At 41.1% G+C, this 24,961-nt stretch overlaps 1 protein-coding gene across 2 annotated transcripts; it reads left to right on the forward strand.

Annotated features, from left to right (window-relative positions):
• Window positions 1-857: 857 nt before the first annotated feature.
• Window positions 858-23,446, forward strand: LOC141110539 (uncharacterized). 2 transcript variants are annotated; one of them, XM_073601931.1, is made up of 8 exons: window positions 858-1,013; window positions 6,071-6,187; window positions 7,929-8,078; window positions 10,903-11,043; window positions 13,926-14,054; window positions 16,310-16,459; window positions 18,997-19,176; window positions 21,082-23,446. In XM_073601931.1, exons 1-8 carry the CDS (start codon window positions 935-937, stop codon window positions 23,058-23,060), a joined length of 2,925 nt encoding a protein of 974 aa, XP_073458032.1. In that variant the 5' UTR covers window positions 858-934; the 3' UTR covers window positions 23,061-23,446. The 2 variants fall into 2 exon arrangements, with proteins under 2 accessions (XP_073458032.1, XP_073458030.1); XM_073601929.1 differs by having other exon boundaries at window positions 18,997-23,446.
• Window positions 23,447-24,961: the final 1,515 nt, after the last annotated feature.

Here is a 24,961-nt window from a genome sequence, read left to right on the forward strand (position 1 = left end):
CTCCAACCATGGCATTGTGTCATGCCAAACTGAACACTGCCAGCAACACTCTATGATATAAACAAGGTCAAAGATAAATCCAAGGAAAGATCCAAGCTTACTCACCGGCCAGCCCGCTGACAACCGAATCAACCTATCTAACAGTATACGTTAAAACAGGGGTTTAGTTTGCACACATTTGCAAATGCATGCGTAAGCCACAGAGCCTCGCCACGGCACCCTTGTATCTGTGATCCTATAACTAGCTTATGAGTGACTCCACAATGGAAGCACATGCATTCTGATGGATAGGTGGAGGGCAGGTGGACTGAAGGGAGCCCATCCCTTCTTAAAGGTACAGGGACACACTGAACACCCAGAAAATCGCACAATGGCTGCAAAGGTGTCAGTGCGTTGCCTGACCAATATAAAAGTAATATTAATACACTACTACCCCCACCAGTTATAGGTGGGGGTAGTGGACACCTTTTTTTTAATTAATTTTACAGCAACACTCTATACACTCTATGCCTATCTCTGCAATGGTTTCCTTCAGCTGGCCCCTTTCTAGGGTAACAACAGTAGCAAACGGGGCTGAGACAGCAAGTTCTTCTACATCCATCCCTAGTATGGGCATAACCCAAAACCATTGAATTTATTGATTTTATTCACTTCCTATTTTGAAGCACTATTCTTCTTTTCATTGACCTCAGCATTGTTCTGTAAAGGTACAGATACAACTCACACATGTTCATTGCCCTGGGATTGTTTGTGGTAGTTTCCATGTACATAATCATTCTCTGTCTCCCAAAATATTAATTACTCCTTGTGCTGGTTTTTGTGTGTTACTCATCCTAAGAGATGAAGGGGAGGAACTCATAGGCGTTTCTCATATATGATGAAAACTGATGCCATATATATTTAAGCATCATTTTGTGCCCTGGTTCTTGCTATCATGGGCATGCAGAAGATGGCTACATACGTAGCGGTGAGGGGCCTCTTATTGCTCTGTCTTCTGGTTTTCATTGTCCCAGGTAAGAACCAATGATTCTCTGCTGTACTGCAGAATTATTAACATGTATTGCAGATTTCCTAGCATGCTAAAATCAGAACAAAATATAGATTGTGTTTACTGCAATGGGTCTATCACCTTTTCTGTAATGGGTCTAGCATGCTAATGCAATAGGTCAAGCACTTTTCTGTAATGGGCCTAACATGTTCACTGCAATGGGTCTAATGCCTTTTTTGTAATCGGTCTAGTGTATTCAGTGCCATGGGTTTAGCACCTTTACTGCAATGGATCTAGCATGTTAATGCAATGGGTCTAGCACTTTTTCTGTAATGGGTCTAGCATATTCACTGCAATGGGTCTAGTGTCTTTTCTGTAATGGGTCTAGTGTATTCACTGCAATGGGTCTAGGGCCTTTTCTGTAGTGGGTCTAGCATGTTCACTGCAATGGGTCTACCACCTCTACTACAATGGGTCTAGCCTGTTAATGCAATGGGTCTAACACTTTTTCTTTAATGGGTCTAGTGTGTTCACTGCAATGGGTCTAGCGTGTTATTGCAATGGGTGTAGTGCCTTTCCCATAATGTGTCTAGACTTTTCACAGCAATGGGTCTAGTGTCTTTACTGTAATGGGTCTAGGGCCTTTTCTGTAGTGGGTCTAGCATGTTCACTGCAATGGGTCTACCACCTCTACTACAATGGGTCTAGCCTGTTAATGCAATGGGTCTAACACTTTTTCTTTAATGGGTCTAGTGTGTTCACTGCAATGGGTCTAGCGTGTTATTGCAATGGGTGTAGTGCCTTTCCCATAATGTGTCTAGACTTTTCACAGCAATGGGTCTAGTGTCTTTACTGTAATGGGTCTAGTGCTTTTACTGCAATGGCTCTAGCATGTTAATGCAATGGGTCTAATGCCTTATGTTCCATAACGGGTCTAGCATTTTCACTTCAATGGGTCTAGGTCCTTTACTGCAGTGTTTCTAGCATCATATCAAATCCCATGAGAATGCTCTTTAGTCCATTGGACGAGTGCATTCTGTGGGATTTTTAGCTCATGGAGGCATGGCGATGCTCCCAGAAGCATTAGAGGTCAGCTGTAAGGTAAGTATTTGTTTTTTTTGTTTTTTTTGGGAGGGTATACAGTTTGAAAACAAATAGCTTTTTTTAATTTTTTAAGCTATTTTTTATTGGTGGTGGTGGGGGTGCAGAGGGCTGGCAAAAATTAGACCTCCCATTTGCCATTGACAATGGAGGGTCTGCTTAAAAAAAAAAAGCTCTAGATGTGGGTAGGTGTTAAAACATTGGGTTGTTATTGTTATGTCTCTACTGGGGAAATCCACCCTCCCTATTTGTCCTGTTGACCATTGTTCCTGAGAAAGTGATCCAAAATTTGACATTGGTCACAGAAACAGAAGGTAAGAGGAAAGCCACCAAAAGAGGATACCTATTTCAGTGAGGAATTTTCCTTTTACTTTGGAGAGACATCATCTCACTTCCTTTTCTTTCTCTGGGTGAGGAAATGAAGGGCATTTGACTTTCATGCTGGATATGATCTTGGTAGAGACCTCAAAGGGCGGACTAAGATAAAAAATGAAAATATAAGGAAGGATGTTTTTGAAAACTTTTTGGGGGGGATTTACTAAAACTGGAGAGTGCAAAATCTGGTGCAGCTGTGCGTAGAAACCAACCAGCTTCCAGGTTTTATTATCAAAGCTTAATTGAACAAGCTGAAGTTAGAAGCTATAAGTAATAATAAACCCCTGCATAAGATTAAATATCACAACCTGCGTGCCTTCAAGCTTAAAAAGCGAAATAATTGTCAAAAGTTATATAAGAAGACAAGCCGTGCTCATACAAAAATACTATAAATCATAATTTAACAAGTGTGATATAATCCACGAAAGTCCCAATCAAAAGTGATAACTAAATCAAATCAAATAAATGCCATCAATTCATATGTGTATAAACTTGATAAAAACATAAATAAACCAGTGTGTTGCAGTCCAGGAAAGTCCCAAATAAAGAGCTTATTGCAAATCAAATAAATACCATAAATTCACAACTTCAGCTATGTAAAGTGTATTAAAAGCTGGAGTTCAGCTTTATGTTTTATGATTATGTAAACTGCATAACCTCAGCCCTGGAAAATTGAGCTGGGAGTATCAGGAATACAATGGGCGAGTAGGTGGACTACTCATTATTTAAATTGTAAATAATAACTAGCATTTGATGGGCAGGATGGGAAAAGCCTGGAATGAATATTTTATATGTATATATAAATGCATGCACATAAATACAGGAAGGGGACAGGTGACTAACATATGGGTGCAGGTGGTGAAGACAGGGCGGGTGTGCAGTAAAATAGGAAGGATCGGTCACAATCCTGGATGAAGGATGGCGCGGGAGAAAGTGATCGTTATCTCAGACTATAATTATTGTTATTATTAGTACTATCAGGGCTGGGGCTGTTTTATAGCAACAAAACATGACTCTCCTGATATTATACCTGCAAGAAAAATATCTTACCCATTTCAAAGTGTTTAAATGAGCTCTTTGATTTATTGGGCTATGCCAATCGAAAGCAAATTGAAGGTGGAGCTAAACCCAATCACTAAAATTGCACATACAGTGCCGTGAAAAATTATTCATACCCCTTGAAATGTTCCACATTTTGTCATGTGTCATGACAGCTTGGAATCGTCATTTAAAAGCACCCGTTTAGCCGCATTTGCATGCCACTTTTTGCAGCGTTTTGCCGCGTTTGCGTCTAGGAGCGTTTATTTAAGATAACATCATAGAACCCTCCCAAAGGCCAAACAGTATTTTTTAACTATTTCAGCCATTCTGTGAGACCAGAGTGAGTAGCAGCAGCTGAGAGAGCAGCAGTGTACTTGTATCTACCTCAATTTCGGTGCTTTTACTATGGATACCATAATGAGCATATATGAGGAAATGCTCCTGACGTTGCTGTTGATGAGGCTGGAAAGACGTTGGAAATCGCGTGTGAGGACCAGAAACCCTAATCCTAACCCTAACCGGAAACCCTAACCCTAAACTTGTTCTTCAAGGGGAGAACCCTAACCCTAACCATAACCCCCTAACCGTCATAGGAATCCCTAACCCTAACCGGAAACCCTAACCCTAACTTGTTCTATAAAGGGAAAACCCTAACCATAACCGCCTAATCCTATTGGAAAACCCTAATCCTAACTCTAATGGGAAACCCTAATCCTAACCCTAACCGGAAACCCTAACCTTAACCCTAAACTTGTTCTTCAAGGGGAAAACCCTAACCCTAAGCATAACCCCCTAACCCTAATGGGAAACCCTAACCCTAACTCCTAACCGGAAACTTAACCCTAACCCTAACCGGAAACCCTAACCCTAAACTTGTTCTTCAAGGGGAAAACCCTAACCATAACCGCCTAATCCTAATGGGAAACCCTAATCCTAACCCTAACCGGAAACCCTAAACCCTAACCCTAAACTTGTTCTTCAAGGGGAAAACCATAACCCCCTAACCCTAATGGGAAACCCTAACCCTAACCGGAAACTTAACCCTAACCCTAACAGGAAACCCTAACCCTAAACTTGTTCTTCAAGGGGAAAACCCTATCCCTAACCATAACCCCCTAACCCTAGTGGGAAACCCTAACCAGAAACTTAACCCTAACAGGAAACCATAGCCCTTACCATAACCCTAAACTTGTTCTTGTAACTTGTTCTTGAAGGGGAAAACCCTAACCATAACCCCCTAACCCTAATGGGAAACCCTAACCCTAACTCCTAACCGGAAACTTAACCCTAACCCTAACCGGAAACCCTAACCCTAAACTTGTTCTTCAAGGGGAAAACCCTATCCCTAACCATAACCCCCTAACCCTAATGGGAAACCCTAAATCCTAACCGTAAACTTAACCCTAACCCTAACAGAAAACCATAGCCCTTACCATAACCCTAAACTTGTTCTTGTTCTTGTAACTTGTTCTTAAAGGGGAAAACCCTAACCCTAATCATTATCGAAGCTACCTAGAATTTAACATGAGGGAAAAATGCAATTAAAAAAGCCAGATATTAAATTTAATGCAATTATGTTTGATCAAGTCGGGGGTGAAGCTCAATGGTGGGGTAATCTGGTTGAAATCTAACAACATATAGGTCAAATTCCAATTCTACTTTGGCTAACAGCAATGGTAGTGGTGTATTGGATTGGTTCATGGGCTCATTAGGGGTATATAAATGGTCTATAAAGCATTTCAAGCAATTACAAGTTTTTAAAATATTTTTTTTAGTGGTTTTTCATCATTTGCTATCATCTTTAAGTTTTGTAATGTAAAAAAAATTGGGCACCTTTAAAAACGTTTCTAAACGAAAACGCGGCTAAATGCTGGTACCGCGTTTAGCTGCGTTGGGCGTCTGAAACGTCAGAAACGTCGATATCTGAACCCATCTTTTTGCCTTCAAAGAAAAGCCTCTAAATGCAACTGCCTAAAAACTACATTAAACGAACCTGTGTACATGTACACATAAGATAACATTGGATCAGGGGCAGCTGAAAAAAGCATCCAACTGCCTCTGAACCTCCGTTTACCAGCAGCAGTGCACATGAGGTCTAAGTGAAGGGATGAGGGGAGAGGAAGATGGAGAAGAGCCATTGTCATTCACTGTATGAGAGTCGGAACTGGCAGTCTCAGCATTGGAATTTCGGTGCTTACAGAAGAGTCTGGGTTTTACCTAAACCGTCACCATCCCCACATAGGGCACCCATCATTAGAGGTCACTTATTATTATTATGTAGCAAATGTCCAAAATCAGTTGTTTCCCAGAGAATTCAACTTGAACCATCTTTGCAATGACATTTTATTCCAATGACACAACTGGAGTAAAGAACTGGGGAAAGTATTATAAATGTCAGTTTCCCCTCCATATGTTGAAGGACAGTTGGAGGGTAATAATTAGATCTCCATGGCCCCATGGTATAATTGTACACCTATAGCCAGTATTTAATACATATTTTTATTTTACAGATTTCTTTTCTTAGACCAATAAAACATCCTGTCCTTTTTTCTCTCTCTTATTTAGCCAAGGCCCTGAAGTGCCACTCCTGCTTGGGAACTCTAAAGGAATGCAAATTAAAAGAAGTCACATGTCCCGGGAGCAATGACACATGTGGAAGCTCCCTTATGGTGGTGAAGTCTTGTGAGTCTCCAGTGTTATTTATAATAGATTTAAAAACCTCAAGTATAATCTAGACAGGTAAAAATAAAACCAAGAAGCTACATCGGGATTAAAGTGGCTGTAAACCTTGGACATGAAACATGAACAAAGCATATCCCTCTATAGTGTGTACTTGTCTCAATCCAGAGCGCTAAGTGTCATTTTTGTCTGCTGCCTCATTCCTCTGCTATCTGCATGAATCACTTCTAACTTCTGTTTTCATGACACCAAGAGAAAAAAGGCTGCGGGAGGGAGCTCCATCACACAGCCTGTGATTGACAGCCTCAGCTTTGTTCCTGTGTGATAGGGGGATGTGTATCTTCCCTCCAATCAGCTCTCAAAGCTCTCCTTCTTGAGCTCTGCAGTGTGTCATTCCAGCTCCCGCCCCCTGTTTTCTGAAATCTCAGAAAAGCTGTATAAATTCTGCACTTTGAATGGATGTAGAGAAGACTGTGGATAAACAGATACAGCTTATGTAGGATTTGTTTCATTTCTTTGTATCATCTGAGGCCAGTCGCTTCATTAAATTTATATTAAAGAGGAACTGCAGTCTTCTCACATAATTTGTAATCAAAACATCTTTGTCATTCTGAAGCTTCCCTCCAACCACTTTGCATATTATTTTATATATACTGTGATTCTGTACTTGCCAAATATACTGCAGGAATCTCCCTCCACTCAGTCTGGCTGCAGCCATTTTAACCGTGGGCAGCTGAAGCTGCTGCCTGTTCACTTCCTGGATTTACACAGACACACAGAGGCACACCTCCAGCTCTGCAGCTCTCATTGGCCCTCTTATGACTCATCCCCCTCCCTTCCTGGCAAACTCTCACAAGCGTGAGAGAGAGAGTTGTGCACGATGTCATTACCAGACAAGAAACAGAAAGTGGGCTGTATAAGATATTTGCTGGAAAAAAAAAATAATTTGCCATCCAAAGTTAAAACAACAAGGACAGAAGATTTAATAGATGGGAAGATGAAAAAATAACTGAAGTTCTGCTGTGTTTACAACCCCTTTAAACACAAAAAACCCAAAAAATAATATATTGTAGTCTACCAATCATTAAAGTGTAACTCCATTTTCGTTGGGAAAAAAACATAGTAAAAAAAAAAAGTACAGCATATACAATTGCTTTACAGGTCATATTTTAATTGAAAGTTATTAAAAATGCCCTTTCCTTTGCAATCTGCAGCTCTGTAATTTTCTGCAAATATAATGCAATATGGCAACCTGGAGGCATTCTGTGCACAGATGGTATACAGAACACCCCCCAGAAATGTCATTTCCTGCTTGTGTGATTGGCTCACTCATTTTCCCAGAAGTCTGCACTAAGATACAGGTCAGATTTTAGGCATCCCCTGCCACAAAAATGTCATTTTTGTCAAGATACTCCCAAAGGGTTAACTTCTAAAGGGATGCAGTCACTGGAACTTTTCTCATCAGAACACTGCATGTGCATCAGCTAATTAATAATGAAAAAAAAGTCACTCCCATTCGGATTAATTCTACAGAACAATAAACAGCTTTTTTCTTCAGGGCAGGAACAGGTAGGAATCTGCAACAAAGTTTGTTAGCAACGTACATTGATCACCTAAGGGGGGGGGGGGGGGGGGATTTTCTTTCTCAACAAAAGTAGACCTACTCTTTGATTGTGTTTAAGATGTTGTGTGTAATTGTGTGTTGTGTGTAATTGTGTAATTCTTATTTTTATTTCCCTTGAAGTTCCTTTTAAAGAAAATTCAGTCCTTAAGGGCTGTGTCAGTTCCAAGACACCCCACAGAAACATATCGCTATCACCTAGTGCAATAGTCAAACTGACCCTTGAAGAGAATACATGTGACACGGATCTTTGTAACAAAGAAACCATCCAAGGTAATAGCATGTTGTTCAGTTGAGTCTCATTCATATGGCCAAATTGACCATGGTACAACAATTATGCGCAAAACTGTGGGCCGGAAAGTTTGTACAAAGCTATGTCGTGGTGGTTGTAATCTGACTATCAAAGATCTCTTTCGAATTAAGGTGATAAAGGGCCCCTTTGACCTTCACACAGGGCTTTGTCTGACAAATGGACATGGATAAAGTATGTCTTCTTCATTTCATTCATGATCTCTTCTTGGTTACACTATAGCATCCTTTCTCAACTTTTTGAACATGGAGGAACCCTTGAAAAAACTTTCCAGGTTCAGGGAACCGCTGTTTATAAATCTTTATCTACAGCTCATGGTACATTACTGTGGAATTTTGCGCGTCAAAATTGGTACAGACGATCGGAACTTTTTTGAGACCAAAAAATTGAGAACATGCTCTCAATCTTTTGCTGGCTGGAATTCCGCCAGCAAAAGCCCGATGGAACATACACACGGTCGCATTTTCGGACCAAAAGCTCTCATTGGACTTTTGCTGGCAGAATTTTCGCTCATGTGTACGGGGCATTACTCTTGTGGTCATTGGGAAGAATTACCCCCCTACAGGTAGTTAAAATAATTGGTGTCAGTGGTTACTTATCTAAGAAGCAGAAGTTCTTCATTGCTCAAGGAACCCCTAACAACCTCTGGAGGAATTTAAGGATTCCACGGAAACTTGATTGAGAAAGGCTGCATTACAGCATTGATCTAATTAAAGTCTATTCTCATGTACAAAGCCTAGTGAGAGAGCCAAACAAAAAGTCTATGGGGGAGATTTACTAAAATTGGCGCATGCAATATCTGGTGCAGCTCTGATAGAAACCAATCAGCTTCCAGGTTTTATTGTCAAAGATAAATTGAGCAAGCTGACATTAGAAGCTGATTGGCTACCATGCACAGTGCACCAGATTCTGAGTGCTCCAGTTTTAATAAAAATCCCTCATGAGTCCAAGGCCTTTGGCTGGCTCTCTCATTAGACTTTGTAGAGGTGGCTCTTAAGCTCTGGGTCTCCTTGTAAAAAGGGCTCCATTTTCATTGACAGAAGCCTTACCAGTGCCACTGGGCCCTAACATATTCTGATCAATCCACTGATAAGCTGAATCCAGTGCCTTGTTTCTATTTGTAATCACTGATGTCAGTGGTTGCTTGTCTAAGTGGCAGACGTAGCTTAGTGTTTAAGGCACACCTAGCAACCTCTGGAGGAACCCAAGAGTTCTACGGAACCCTGGTTGGGAAAGGCTGCACTACAGCGTTGACCTAATTAAAGTCTATCCTTATGTACAAAGTCAAAGAAAACGTCTATGAGTCCAAGACGATTGACTGGCTCCCTTATTAGAATTTGTAAACATGGATCTTCAACTCTGGGTATCCTTTTAAAAGGAGCTCCATTATCGTTGAGAGCAGCCTTAGTAATGTCACTGCGCCATACCATAATCTGATTGCTCCACCGTAAATTGAATCCAGTGCCTAGTTTCTACTTGTAATTATTGATGTCAGTGGTTGCTCATCTAAGTGGCAGAAGTTGCTTGGTGTTAAAACAACCTTTGGAGGAACCTTGACTGAGAAAGGCTTTATTACAGCATTGACCTAATTAAAATATATCCTCATTTACAAAGTCTAATGGGAATGTCAAACAAAAAGTCTATGAATTCAAGACCATTGACTAGTTCCCTCATTAGACTTTTGTACACATGGATCTTGAACTCTAAACTCTAGGTATTCTTGTAAAAGGAGCTCCATTTTAGTTGAGAGCAGTCTTACCAGTCTTAGCAGTCACCCCACGATAATCTAATTGATCTACTGATAGTTTGATTCCAGTTCCTCGTTTCTCCTTTTTTCCTCTTAAAGTGTGTGGTTTTTGGTTTTGGATAGGTTAGGGATGGGTTAGAATCCCTGACAGGTTTTTAATTGCTAATTGGAGATCGATAAGAGAGATCCATTGTCACTTCCTGTTTTGGTGACAATGTTTTATAGGACAGGAAATAAGAGAAACTCTTCAACAGAGACACAGACAGAAATACAAATGTTTTTGTTTAGTAGAGTAGAGGGAGAGTATTACCCCTGTCAGTTTTTTTTTGCTGTATTCATTGCCGTTTCAGAATTTCGCTCACTTAATGTCTTGTGAAATAGTTGTCAACAGGAAGGAAGAAAGAATAAATCACTCTAATGGAGCCCCGACAGATCATTCCCCATTTTAACCAAAACTTGACATAAACTTTAATCTACACTTAATAAGCCAGAGGTATCTAACAATTACATAGGACATAGCCGAAGTAGTGATCACACGTTTAGGAAAAACTCTGATTGGTTGCCAGGCATCAGTGACAGCCAGGATTAAGAGACAGCAACCATGAAAAATGTCAGTGGTTGGCTCTCAAAGGGGAGAACTTTTATTAATGTGTCTCCAGCAGGGGACATAGTGCTGGGCAAAGACAATAAACAGATAACAGATAGGAAAGGGCCAAAGTGCATCTAAAGTCAATTTTTTATTTTATTTTACTTTGTGGATAAAGCCCCTGTCTGGCTTTTTATTGCCATCTGTGTCCCATTTGAGATACAGTATTTCCGCTTATGTCTTGTACTGTAGACACAATAGGAAGTTTTCCTTTTCTTTATGTGGTTGTGATTACCAGGCAAACCTATCCGATTCATCACAGCATTGCATTCTGGGTAAGATATCCCAAGATGCAAGCACAAAAAAAGATTTTGATTTTAAATATGTGTAGAGTCCCCCTTATCAAATGTTTTGGCTATTTATGCATTTATTCAATATTATTTTTTTCCTCCAGTGCCTGAGGCCAAAGAAAATGACTTGAACTGCTACTCATGTATATCATCTGGAAAAGACTGCAACAGTGACACTATAAGTAACTTGAAATGCCGTGGACAACAGGACAAGTGTCTGGATATTTTTGTGCTTGGAAATCTCGGTAAGCATCAAAGGCTTAACTAGAACCTTCAGAACCCTGGTGCATAAAGCCATGAAGGGCCCCCTGACTCCCAGGGCTCTTTCCATGAGTCCTGGGGCCCTTCCCACTGATCCCAGGGCACTTTATGCCCATTGCTGGGCCCTTCATAAGCCCCTGTTCACACTGCTGCGTCTTATGCGACTTACAACACATAAAGTCACATGACAAGTCAAAACCCATTCACTTCAATGGGTCTCAACGCAACTCAAGTCGCAGCAACAAGAAAAAAGGTTCCTGCACTACGTTTCAGTGACTTTGGTGCGATTTTAATGCCATAGACAGCAATGTTAAATCACAAAAGTCACAAGCAAGCGACAAGGAAGTCACAAGGAAATCACAAGCAAGTCACATGTCTTTGGGGTCACAGCAGTTCTGCAGCGGGTCCCATTCTTGTCGTTTTGGGCCCCCCCCCCCATGATGGCAGAATGCCAGGGCTTGGTTGCAAGTGCGATCTTTGCGACCCTGGTAGTTCCGCCACTGGTAAGCATCATACAATTATTGGGAAATGGCAAGCCTAGCTGCTGTGCTAGACTCCTTTTTCTCTCTTCGTTAATTCAGGGCCTGATCAATAATCTGTGTGCTATGGTTGAATGCATGTTTCAAGATCTTAAAGTGTATGTAAAGCCAAAACTTTCAAAACATTTTTTGCATAGAAAGGTTTAACCTCACTGTTGGTCCTGGTGTCCATTGACTGTGGTAAAGAAAGTGATGGGAGAGCCACAGTTTTAGAGCTAGTACTGGAAAAAGAGAAAAAGGCAAATCTCACAATGGGGAAACCTGTTCTGGTGACAAATGTCTAAGATGGGATATCCCCTCACTTTGGCGGGATCTCCTCTTGTGTCTCTAGGACAGGAAGCGAAGGAAAAGCTCCCCGATAGGATACAGAAAGCAACGAAAAAAATTGCCAGTGGTCTGAACCATTCCCTACAATATCTAAGTCTAAAATGAAAACTTAAAAAAGCAGATAAAATCACAGAAAAATTGAGTATTTAAACCACCTCCCGCCCATGCTATAGCTGAATAACGGCTACAGCACGGGCCTTAATTGCCGGGAGTGCGTCAATAGACGTCCTCCCGTGCATGAGCTGCCTGCGCACCCCCTGCTGATCACAGATCCCGGCCCCTTACCACGTGATCAGCTGTCAGCCAATGACAGCTGATCATGTGATGTAAACAGAAGATCGGTAATCAACTTTTTTTTCCCTCACGCTAACAGCGTGAAGGGAAAAAAAAGCCAATAACCGGCTTCTGACAGAGGGACATCGGTCCCGAACAGGGAGAGGCACTGCTGCTATGCAGTGTCCTCCAGTGCCACCTGCCAGTGCCCACCAGTGCCACCTACAGGTGCATAAAAGTGCTGCCTACCAGTGCCCACTAGTGCCACCTATTAGTGCCCACCAGTGCCACCTATTAGTGCCCATCAATGCTGCCAACCAGTGCCCATCAGTGCCTCATCATCAGTGCCACTTATCAGTGCTGCCTATCAGTGTCACCTACCAGTGCCCATCAGTGCCACCTATCAGTAGAACCTATCAGTGCCGCCTATTAGTGCCACCTATCAGTGCCTTTCAGTACCACCCATCAGTGTCCTTCAGTGCCGCCCATCAGTGACACCTATCATTTCCTATCAGTGCCACCCATCAGTGCCACCTCTCAGTGCCCACCAGTGTTGCATGACCGCGAAGTTGTCATTAAAAGAGTGACCGCGCTGAATGCTGAAAATTGGCCTGGGCAGGAATGGGGGTTTAAGTGCCCAGTAAGCAAGTGGTTAAATGCTTTGTAGTGTTTTGTGTTTCATAAATTAAATTTTATTCTCTTGCACTGTACCTTTGAACTTACTAGGAAACCTGACAACTTCGGAGAGTCAATTTCCTAGCACAACCCCACTTCCTGTGTGATAGCCCTCTCCTCTTCTGGGAGTGTCTTATTACTCTTTGTACTGGCCCAGCTCCTCTGCCCCTCTTATTTCTATAAATTTTCATGTAACTGCCAAGGGGGAAGCAAAATGGGGTACTATGAAGTGTCAGAGCTCTAAGTCTGCTGAGGCTGCTGACATCGCATCCAAGATGGCGGCACCCAGCAGAAGTAGGAGCTTTTGGATGTCTACACAAGGGGGAGCTTTTACAGGGAAATAACTGGCATAAAATAATATAAATGCACAAATAATCTTATGAGAAGTTTTGTGTTTTAATAATGGTCTGGCAAAAGAAGCATTGCCCATGCAGCCAATGCACTGCCCATGCAGTGGATGGGTTTTTGCAGAATCTATAAACATTTGGTTTAAGCAGCCTGCTTAAACCAGCTGCTGATGGATGCTGTGAAAAACAATCCGCTGTCATAACACCAATTATATATTGATCTTTGAGTCATGAGTACATTGTTTAATTTCCTTCAAGCCCTTATGAACAGGGAGTATAGCCTGGAAAATTGTCTTTGAAGTAGAGTTGCATCTTAACTTATTATTATTATGGTGTGGTGCTTCAATTCTGGGTTTTTAGTTCAATCTGTTGAGAAGTGTTCTCCTTACTTCCTGTCTTGGTAACCACGAAGAAAATGAGAAGATGGGGATGGAAGCCTGACATCGCTTCACATGTTGTACCACTCTTCTTTTTTAAAAAAAATAAAAGATTACTACTATCTCTGCCCTCTTTGGAGAGAGGGCCTCAATTCCTGTACGCAATGGCCACAGAAACAGCAATAGAAACCTGACCAAGGTCCTAACCTTTCCCTCTCTGTCCGAATAAAGTTTTGCTTGGAGTAGTGGTTGGAGTACCAAGGGCCTTATTAGGGTTTGCTCAACTTTAAAAATTATAATGCAAATACTTTTTTTTTTCCCTCACAAGGTGACGTTACAAACACCAACTTGAAAGGATGTGGAGAGATGAATTGTTCTGGGAGCTTGATGTACACCAGTCGGCAGTCCTCCGTGTTTGTGAAGTGCTGCAATGAGAATTTCTGTAACAGCGAAATAGGTAATATGAGACACCAACACATCATTCTTAGAAAATGATGTGAATGTTATCCAAGTAAAAGTGAAAGGTGCCCAATAAAGGGTTGGTTGGGTTTAATGACTTAATCTTGACAGCTCTACCACAATGCATATGCTCTCCAAGGAGTAATGGCCTCCATAACTGAGAAATCTAAGTAAAAGTGACAAGAGGAGTGCCAAAAAATGGTGTTGAGAATCCATATTCTATTGGTGGTAAAAATGGAACACAGGGGGATAAAAGGTATCCAACATGTTCCAAGGTTAACAATCCTCCTTCATTGGGGTTTAAAAGGCAGAACGCCGCACACTGAAGGCAGCCCAGTCCTGAAATAAAAGAATGGCTTAAGCCTGTTTCCTCCCAGGCCATTCCCCTCTAACACATTTCACCCTCCCACGGGTTTAATTGTAAAGGTGGGAGTGACATTGTGCTTTCAGGTTTTATAGTTAAGCTGTTTTTTATTTGATTTCGTTTAAGGAAGCTCATGATGCAAAAAACCTGAAAGCACAATGCCACTCCCACCTCTACGATTAAGTCTGTGGGAGGGTGAAATGCATAAGAGAGGTGTGGCCTCGATGGAGACAAGCTGAAGCCATTCCTTTACTTCAGGACTGGGCTGCCTTCAGTGTGCTGCGCTCTATCTTTGACACTGGACATTTTATTGTGAGCTTAGACAAGCTCCTACTGGGTGCTGGCTCCTGCCAGCGGTGAAGTCACTGGATTAGTCTATGCTGGTGTTTTGAGTAGTGCTCCATGGGTTTTTCTTTGGGGTCACAGCAAGCTTCCTAAAATACTCTGTTCAAAATTTCCTAGGAAGTATTCTAAGTTGAGAGAGGGTCGTACGTCAGTTGGAGGTGCAGGACCTACTAGTCCCGCACAAGCACCTCCAACAAACGTCTACTGCTCCACTTCTAACTTCAAACACTTCTCAGGAGTTTTTGGATATGGTCCTATAGAAAGTTTTGTAATTTTTTTCATCTACACCTTGATGAAAGGGGATTGTTGACCTCCCGGACTGTGTTAGCTACCTTTTATTTCCCAGTTGTCTTATTTTTATCAACAACAAATGATAAGGATTCTTAGAACGAATGTTTGGCACTCTTCTTGACTATTTCACAAAGTGAATGTTGCTAAATTGATAAAGGATACTCTAATAGCATATTCTCTATTGTGCCTTCTGCTTGGTACGGCAATTAAAATGTTTAAAAACATTATCTTTGTGTTATGTTTCAGCTGTAAAAAATATGGTGTCTCCAAGTCCAAGCAGCTGGTTCATTTTGGTATTGCCAGATGCCGAAATGATAGTTTAGTTTTAGCAGAGACCCTGATCTGCTGGTCATGTGATCTGTGACATTAGCTATTTCTCACCTCACCAGGGCAGGGATGAAGTTACAGCACAGATTGTTATCTTGAGAGACTTTGGAGTTGGATTCAAACTGGGCATATACAAAGGGGTGGTGATGCTTGTGACATCAGTGACCTAATATGGTCAATTACATTGACCTAATATGGCTAGGGGCCATATTAGGTCAATAATGTCACAAACATCTTTGCCACTTTGTTAGGTGCAGCTGTGGGGCGGGGAATCTCCCTCCCACAGCTTCTTGCCCCAGGAGTAGCCATGTAGCCGTATTAGGTCAGTGATGTCATGAGCATCCCCACCACTTTGTTGTTTGTTGGGTGCAGTTGTGGGGTGGGAATCTCCCTCTAGCAGCCCATTGGGTTAGCAGGGATGTGATCGGCTGAGAGCTTCTCATGGGTTCATGCTAATTGGGTTGATCTAGTTTGGACCTAAACTCATCTAAACCCTTCTATGCAGTTTGTAGTCTTTCCATATGCTCTCCCTACAACATCTTCTAAAACACTAACCCAATATCTCCACTGACCCCTCTCCTCCTCTTTTAACTGGAGGGGGCTGGCATATCCAAAAGCCCCCATTACTAGCCATTTCAAACCTGCTGGCCATGACAAGCATTATGGGTTCAAAGGTTTTCCGAACCAAAATCAGAGAAAAAGGAGTGACATATTTCGAAACCCTGTAGATGAACTGCAAACCAAGACACGGCAAATCCAAACCTCATCTCTAAATGGTTAAAAAAAAAAATACAGAATTATAATAGTTTAGCTCACATTTGAAGTCTTTGAACTTTTAAAGCAATAAGAAAGACAGAAATGAGATGGAATACAATGATAATTTTCCAAAAATTCATGTTTGCTATTTGTTTTTATATTTTTTCCAGGGTTTAAACAGCCGGACCAAACACCCAATGGTTTGGAATGCATAAGTTGCAACACGATTGAAGATGAAAGCTGTTCACCGCTTAACAGCACTACGCAGTGCTACGGATCCCTAACATCTTGTTATGAACTTGCAGGAATCAACATGCAAGGTATGGATGGAGTAGCTAGTAAAAAATTTGAAATTTGTGCCATTAATTAGCTGTGCTGATGGGAGTTCTATCAACAACTGATTTTTTTTTTTCTTTTAAAATATTTTTATCGAACATTTGCAATTTACAAGCCTCAAACAGAAACAGAAAGGGGTAGATTTACAAAGCTTATATCTAACCCACTACCGATGTTTCTTGTTTAATGCATTGATATTATGTCTTTTATACCTAACATCATGCAGTTTTAATCACATTAAAGCGGAGGTCCGCCCACCGCTGCAAAAATTAAAAGGCAGCAACTACACATACTGCAGCTGCTGATTTTTAATAATAGGACTTACATGTCCTGGAGTCCAGAGATGTCGGCACCGCAGCTGATGTTTCCATTGCGGGTAAAGGAAACCCAGAAGTGTAGCCTTATGGCTTCACGCCAGGAACAATACTGTGCATGCGCAAGGCTCTGCTCCTCTCTCCTACTGGCCCGGCGACAGGGGGAAGAGGAGGGAGCCAAGCGGTGACATCAATATCCGGGGCTAAGGCTCCCGAAAGTGGGAACAGGATACCTGTCAAAGACAGGTATCCTGTCCCCCCCTCCACCCCGAAAGGTGCCAATTGTGGCATGGGAGGGGGGGAGGAAACAAATTAGCAGAAGTTCCACTTTTGGGTGGAACTCCACTTTAACATACAGTGCCTTGAAAAAGAATTCATACCCCTTGAAATTTTCCACATTTTGTCATGTTACAACCAAAAACGTAAATGTATTTTATTGGGATTTTATGTGATAGACCAACACAAAGTGGCACATAATTGTGAAGTGTAAGGAAAATGATAAATGGTTTTAAAAATTTTTTACAAATAAATATGTGAAAATTGTGGCGTGCATTTGTATTCAGCCCCCCAGAGTCAATATTTTGTAGGACCACCTTTCACTGCAATTACAGCTGCAAGTCTTTTTGGGGATGTCTCTACCAGCTTTGCACATCTAGGGGAAAACTTTTCAATGGCATCATCGACAGCATTGGAAAGACTAAACAGAGGTTTTACAACTTTCCCATGCTGGTAAAAAAAAAATAACTGGAAATCGGCTTTAAAGTGTACAGTATAGCCAATTTTTTTCAGTTTTGGGTAGAGTAGGGAAGGGTTTATTGCTTTTACCCTATTTTTCCTGTGACTATTGTCACTGAGAATTAGGGATAAGTTGGCGTTTCAGTCCAAACCTAGGTACGAACCGAACTTTGCCTGTTTGGGTGTTCCAATGAATGCCTAAACCTTTGCCTATTCTACCCCCTTTTTGGCATGAGCAGAGCATGGCATATAGAAGCAGTAGAAATACTGCTTCTGTATATGATAGCTTCCTGCTGTCAGTGGTTCCTAAGTAACAAGCGGGTGCGGGTCCATGGGATTCCTCGGTCAGGTAAGCAAAGGGGTGGGAATAAGAGTGACATCACTGCCCAAATATGGTTATTAGTCAATTAGGTCACTACGCATTCTCGTCCCTTCCCTTATATAGCTCAGAGAGGCTATCGTTGGGATCTGCCGCAAGAAGGAAAAGGTTCAGGCATCTTACTGAATGATGGATTTACACTGAGTGACATACCATTCCTGCCATGCTATTTTCTTTGGTAACCCTTTGCTTATTAGTCCAGAAATTGGGCATTTTTAATTTGACAGATTTGGCTCCCATTAATTTCAATAGGGGTTTGAGGTTGGCATCCAAAATTCCTTGAAGATCACTGAACCCAGGGCAGTTCGGCTCAACCCTTCTGAGAATGCGATGGGCAAATTTTACAGTTGCCACCAGTACAGTGAGGGAGAAAAATCTTTATATTTGGACACCCATTCTGGTGACAGCTGTCTAGGAGGGGAATTTCCCTCACATTGCAGAGATTTCCTCTCATTTCCTTTTGCTTCTCTAGGACGGGAAGTGAAGTGAAATCTTCCCAATGGGACACAGACAACTAAAAAATAAATGACAGGGGTTTTAACCATTTCCTTCTCTGTCCAAAACTAAAAAAAAAGATTTGGCTATACATATACTTTAAATATGTATTGCATACTAAGTGATATTAGCAACACATTTTCTTCAGTTGAAGATGGCCAAGCTTTTGACTTGGTTTTAACCAGTGGTCTCCAAACTGTTGCCTGGGGGCCGGATGTGGCCCTTTGCTTGCCCTTATCTGGCCCTTGGGGCCCTATTCCTCCAACTGACATGAATGAAGGTGCACCATTCCGTCTACTGAAACATTAATGGGGCACCATTTCTCCCATTAAAAGCAATGATGGGGCACTGATGCTGGGGCATTTTCCATACCCACTAGCCATAGTTTGCCCCCCCTCCTCAAAGCTTGAAGGACCGTAAATTGGCCCTTTGCTTAGAAAGTTTGCAGGCCCCTGGTTTTGACTAATATATATATATATATATATATATATATATATATATATATATATATATATATATTAAAATGAAGTTGATTAAAAAAAATGCACAGGTTCTATGTTCCTTTAAACTCTTCCAACTTACTGTTTTTGTTTCCCAGGTGGTAAGCCAACACTCGCTATGCTTAAAGGCTGTGCTACCCCCAACATGTGTGACAGCTTAGTCCTGCCATTGTTAGCAAACCTGAGAGGTTCAAGAATCCGATGCTGCAATGGAAGTCATTGCAACAATAACTTCACAAAGGACACTCTCCAAGGCAGCGGTTACTTTCCTGAAACAGGTATCCAAAATGACCGTAAAATTCAAGCTACCTATAGTGGACAAGACAGTGGTGTCAAAAAGCCTCAATACTTTTACAACCCCATCAAAACAGGACATACTTTTAACAACTATAGTTCTGGTGCCCCCTTTGTATCCCCAAAAAATAATGATGAAAACAATAACAATAATATGGAGGATGAGGGGCTTAACACTTTTTCTGTGCTTGATGTCCCCCCTGTTTCTGCCAAGACTCCTGGTGGTAAACCAAATATCAAAGGTGACTCTTGGAACAATGATATCAAGGGTAGTGGTGCTAATCCTACTTTTTCACTCTATGACGCTCTTAATGGCTCCAATCCTGGTTCTGTAAGCAATGCAAATCCATCCACTGAAAAAATTCCAGGCACTCTTTATGATAACATAGATCAGGAGGACCAAAATGTAACTGATGACAGTGATCTATATTCAGAAACTACAGATGGAAATGTTATTGTAGCTGTTAGCGAAATAGATATATTCTCTGTTATTGATAATATCTCATCAGACGATGATAGCAATCTCACTACAACCTCCCAAGGGCCAACCAAACTTCTTGGTTCTTTGCACAATAATAGCTACGGAAGTGAGACTAATGCCAGTTCGCCTCTTTCTGATGGCCTGAACAGCGCACCTACAGACCAAAATGTAACTGATGACAGTGATCTATATTCAGAAACTACAGATGGAAATGTTATTGTAGCTGTTAGTGAAATAGATATATTCTCTGTTATTGATAATATCTCATCAGACGATGATAGCAATCTCACTACAACCTCCCAAGGGCCAACCAAACTTCTTGGTTCTTTGGACATTAATAGCTACGGAAGTGAGACTAATGCCAGTTCGCCTCTTTCTGATGGCCTGAACAGCGCACCTTCAGGCTCTTTAAGCAACCAGAATCTATCCACTGCAAAAACTCCAAGCTCCAATACCTTAGGTCAACAGAATGAAAATTCAGTTGATTACAATGATCTAGATTCAGCTGATCAGGAAACTACAGACGGGAATGTTTCCATCGATGCTATTAAAACTGAAACATTCTATAATATTGAAATTTTCTCGGTAGAAGATGATAACAATACAACCTCCCAAGAGCCAACAAGTCTTGAGGGCTCTTGGGACAGTGATTATGCATCAGAATCTTCTTATGGGCTGAACAGTAACTTTTCTGCCTCATCCAATTCAAATTCAACCACACAAATTATCCCAGGGCAAGACTATGATTATTTTTCTCAACAGGACCAAACTTCATTTTATGACAGTAATCTTTATTCAGGTAGTGAGACATTTAGAAATAATTCTAGCAGTGATAATTACACAATTCACAGTGCTGGCAACTACTCTGCAGGAGTCAACAGCAATCACAGTACAATACCACAAGGGCAAAAACCAGGTGGCAATTCAACTTTGTTGTCAAGCAATATTACTAACAGTAACGTTAGTAGCATTCAACACATACCCAACTTCTCATCTGGTGAAAATGGAGCCAGCGGGGCACATGGAAACATCCCTAACAAAACTACACCAAGTCAATATAATTGTTCTAGTTTTACAGGGGGAATTTGTCCGGGTGTTAATAGAACCCAGAGTCAGAGTCATAATGGGTCTGGTTCTGCTGTGCCAACAAATAACGTTGTTTCTCATGGCCAAGGGGTCAGTAGCCATTCAGGAGTGGGTAACAATGCTTCTAACTCAAATTTTGCTTCATCAGTTTCAAGCACTGGGTCTGGCAACTATACCATGACCACTAGCAGTGCTTATGTTGGTAATATTAATAATGTTCAAAAGTCCCCTGTAACATCACAGATACAACAAAATTCTCATGACTTATTCCAAAGCTCAGGATATTCCACTAATGTTCATAACATGAGTTCTGCTTTACCAGGTAATGTGAATGGTCATGGAAATTCTACCTCCTCAACGGGATACCATGCTGGAGAAAACAGAGGCAATTCAAGCAATGTCTTGGTAGGGTCCTCCCCACCAGGATGGCATGGAAATACCAACGGCTCCCATTCTATGCCAAAAGATAATGGGTATGGCTATGGGAATGGAAGCGGGTCTGGCAATTCCAGCATTGCTAATAACTCAGAGCAGAAGCCTCCGGTCGGCAACCATAATTCTACAGAAAATGGACTTTACCATGGTAATGACACCAATCTTAGTAACTCTTCGACCCACAACAATGGACTCATTTCAAATTCAAAGCCATCTGCAGTACATAATAATGGATCCAGTAATGGGACCAATTCTAGCAGTAGTAACCTAAATATGACTTCTACAGGAGGAAGCTATAATGGGTCTTCCAGTAGCAACCACAGCACTCTTGGTGCAAATCATAATGGCTCCTCTGTTGGAACCAGCAGTGGCTCAAAACCAGTGTCTACAGATAATGTTCATAGCTACAGCAATGGCAGTAACTGGAGCAATTCCAGTGTTCATAACCCACATATGCTGTCCCCTGGAGGCTATAATGGATCCTATGGTTACAACAGCACTTTCAATAATAGTGGGCATAGTTATGTTGGTTCCAGTAATCCTAACAGTACCAGTGGAGGTGCCTATTTCAATAATTCTAACCCAAAACCAAACTCAGAAAATGGGCTTTACCTTGGTAATGGCACTACTCGTAGTAATTCATCGACCCACAATGGCTCAGATCCAACGTCTACAGGTAATGTTCATAGCAATAGTAGTTACCTTGGCAATTACGGGGGTAATTCAAGTAGTCATCATAACCCACATATAATGCCCCCTGGAGGTCATTACATTAACAGCACTCTCAATGGCAGTAATCCTAACATTACCACAGGAGGTGGCTATTTCCATAATTCCATAGATGAAAATAGTAGTTCATACTGGAACTATGACCCTAATATGTTACCACCAGTAATGAATGGGCCACCTGAGGGATATTTTCCTGGAAATAGTTATGACAGTAATTACAGCATGTATGGCGCAGAGGGAACTAGTAATGGAAATATCTTCATGCCGCCGGGGGGAATCAGTCACGGAGAGTCAAATGGTAATCAAAACGATTCAAGTAGTTCATACTGGAACAGTTACCCTAATATGCCACCACCAGCAATACCAGGTCATTATGGCAATTTAGGAAGCAACATCTCTTATCATCTGCTACCAGGACTAAATGGGTCCGCTACCGACAACTACAACAATATAATTAATATATTGTCCAATGCCACTGGTTTAAGCCCAACAGTACTCTCTCAAAGATTGAAAGGAGTAGATCTGAATAAACCTGGCAATTTGGCTGCTGTATTATCTAGTTTCCCTGGCTTTGATCCTAACCGATTGCCCCCTGCACTGAAAACAGCAATTTTCGGCTACAATAACAATGTGAGCCATACATTTCATAATACCACTGGGTATAACAACCACATGCATCCTTCAAACTGGAATATCTCAAATTTAGCCAACAACAGCTATTTTCTTAATGTTCTGTCCAATATGACTAATGTTAGCGTAGCTGTCCTCTCCCAAAAATTGAATGAGTTAAATAAAGGCAACCAGCACAATCTGACTGCTCTGTTATTTAGTTTACCTGACTTTGATCTTTATAAGTTACCCTCTGAATTCAGAAAAGAAATTTTTGGCATGGATACCAATCTAAATTATACCAATACCGATGGGTTTAATCACAACATGGCGCCTCCAGGGTCAGGTTTTGGCAACAACAGCCATTATGGTAATGTTGGGAATAATGGCACCTCGAACCTAAACACATCTCTTTCTGGGAAAGATACTGATACAGCTAACAATGGTGCCCCCTCTTTGAGAAGCAAAGCCGGAGTCTTGACCATTGTCCTCACAATTACATTGCTGTATGTAACTGAACTGAAGTGATGGACACTAAAGATCAATTTAGGAGTAGTTTGTTAAGTTATTATGTCTTTGTAATGTAATTTGTATGTATGTTGGAAGCCATGTCTGTTTGTGTTAACTATCAATGAATGCTATCTGAAACATGCCCAACATAGTCTTCACAATTCAGATGCCACCCTGTAATAAATATGAGAACACTGTAGTATATGTAAAAAAAAATTAAATTCCCCTACGCTTTTCTACTAAGGTTTGGTATATTATACATCTTGAAATGTAAAGTTTATGTCTTGTAGACCCTGTATACAGAAGTTATTTTTTTACGCTTTCCGAAAACATATAAGGATATATACAGTATAAATAATTGCAGTTGGCTTTTGAAATAAAATATGTATGTATACCACTTAGAATGTGTGTAACTTATTTGCAAAGCTCAGTTGTAATCAATTAACTCAATCATAAAGTTTGAAGACCAAATTTAGCTTCAAATGAATATAAAAATGAACCTGTTCTGTCCAGTCCTGCTGGTTCTCTTCTGGATTGTAAGACCCACAGTGTCATTCAATCCATTTCCTATTAACCCAGAGCATCAAGGACACACCACTTGGTGGTGTATCTTCAATTTGGCCTGGGCTCAAAGAAGAATGCTGCAGACCACTTTAACCTGATCAACTTTCTCTGCAGCATTTGGGATCATCCACCAATGGAGGGCACAAAATATCATGTGACCAGATAGAAGACAGTTGGCTTAAAGATGTGGTGAGGCGGGGAGAAAAGCTCTGCAAGTGGCAAGGGTCAGATGTCTGAGGAGTGCCCAACCTAGAGTTAGGCTTTAAATTAAATTAAACTGATGGGTTTACCTTACCTTATAACATGGTTCAAAATCCATAGTACTTACCTTTGGGTTCCCCTCAGAGGACACGCATTCTCAAAAATCTAAGGGTGCTTCTTTATGGAAATATCAACCCTAGCTTTTATTGTTTGAGCTCTGGTCTGCTTCCTTCCATCCCTCCATTTTTTCACACTGGCCACTGGCCAGTGTGGACGCTGATCACATTTGATGGAGGATAGGGAGGCCTGTGGTTGGAAGAGGGCATGCCAAAATGTGACTGTAAAGTTGTGGTCACTGCTTGATTTAAAGAACATCCCACTTTTAGGGATGCCCTGAAAATAATGTGAGGATGGAAGCTTCTCTTTTAAAATTTTAGCTGCTATTTAAAGGGCCATTGTTTATAAAAAATATTGTATTCTGGAAACTGTTAAGTGGGTAATAGCTGTAATAATAGTACTCACTATATGAATTCCTTTTTTCACAACCCTTTATTTAGATTTTTCTCCACATGTATATGCAGACCAAGATATCCTGCAAAATTGACATTAACAGAGGTTGGGAGAATAGAGAAGGAAGGGAGATTGAACAGGGGCTACTCCAAAATTGCTCTCAATCACCAGGAGAAGTTAGGACTATCACGTTACCCAAATATACAGTAGAACATTTGATAAAAATAGAATTTATTATACAAAACACACAAATACCAATTACAACAAAAACAGCAAGGTGATTGTTGCAGAAATACATAGAAAAATAACATTAAAATTGACAATTGAAACCCCCATGGATATGTAGAGGCACAGTGATGTGGGTATAGACGTTGACCTCAGTTTCGCGGCCAATGCCGCTTCCTCAGGAGGCGTCAAACCTTAACATCTAAAAAATATATAATTACAAAATTACAGTAACATGGAAATCTAAAATAAAACTATATTGCCTAAGGCATATGCATATTGGAGTATTAACAAGATGCAGCAAAACTCACCAATAAAGGCCCCTACGGGCAACAGACGGCATAAATTGAGACACCCAAGGCGGGTGATCCCCCTGGGGGCGGACACGGGGGGCTATTGGGACGGACTAAAAATAGACA

This window comes from Aquarana catesbeiana, linkage group LG10, assembly GCF_042186555.1.
Source record: "Aquarana catesbeiana isolate 2022-GZ linkage group LG10, ASM4218655v1, whole genome shotgun sequence".
Lineage (NCBI taxonomy): Eukaryota > Metazoa > Chordata > Amphibia > Anura > Ranidae > Aquarana > Aquarana catesbeiana.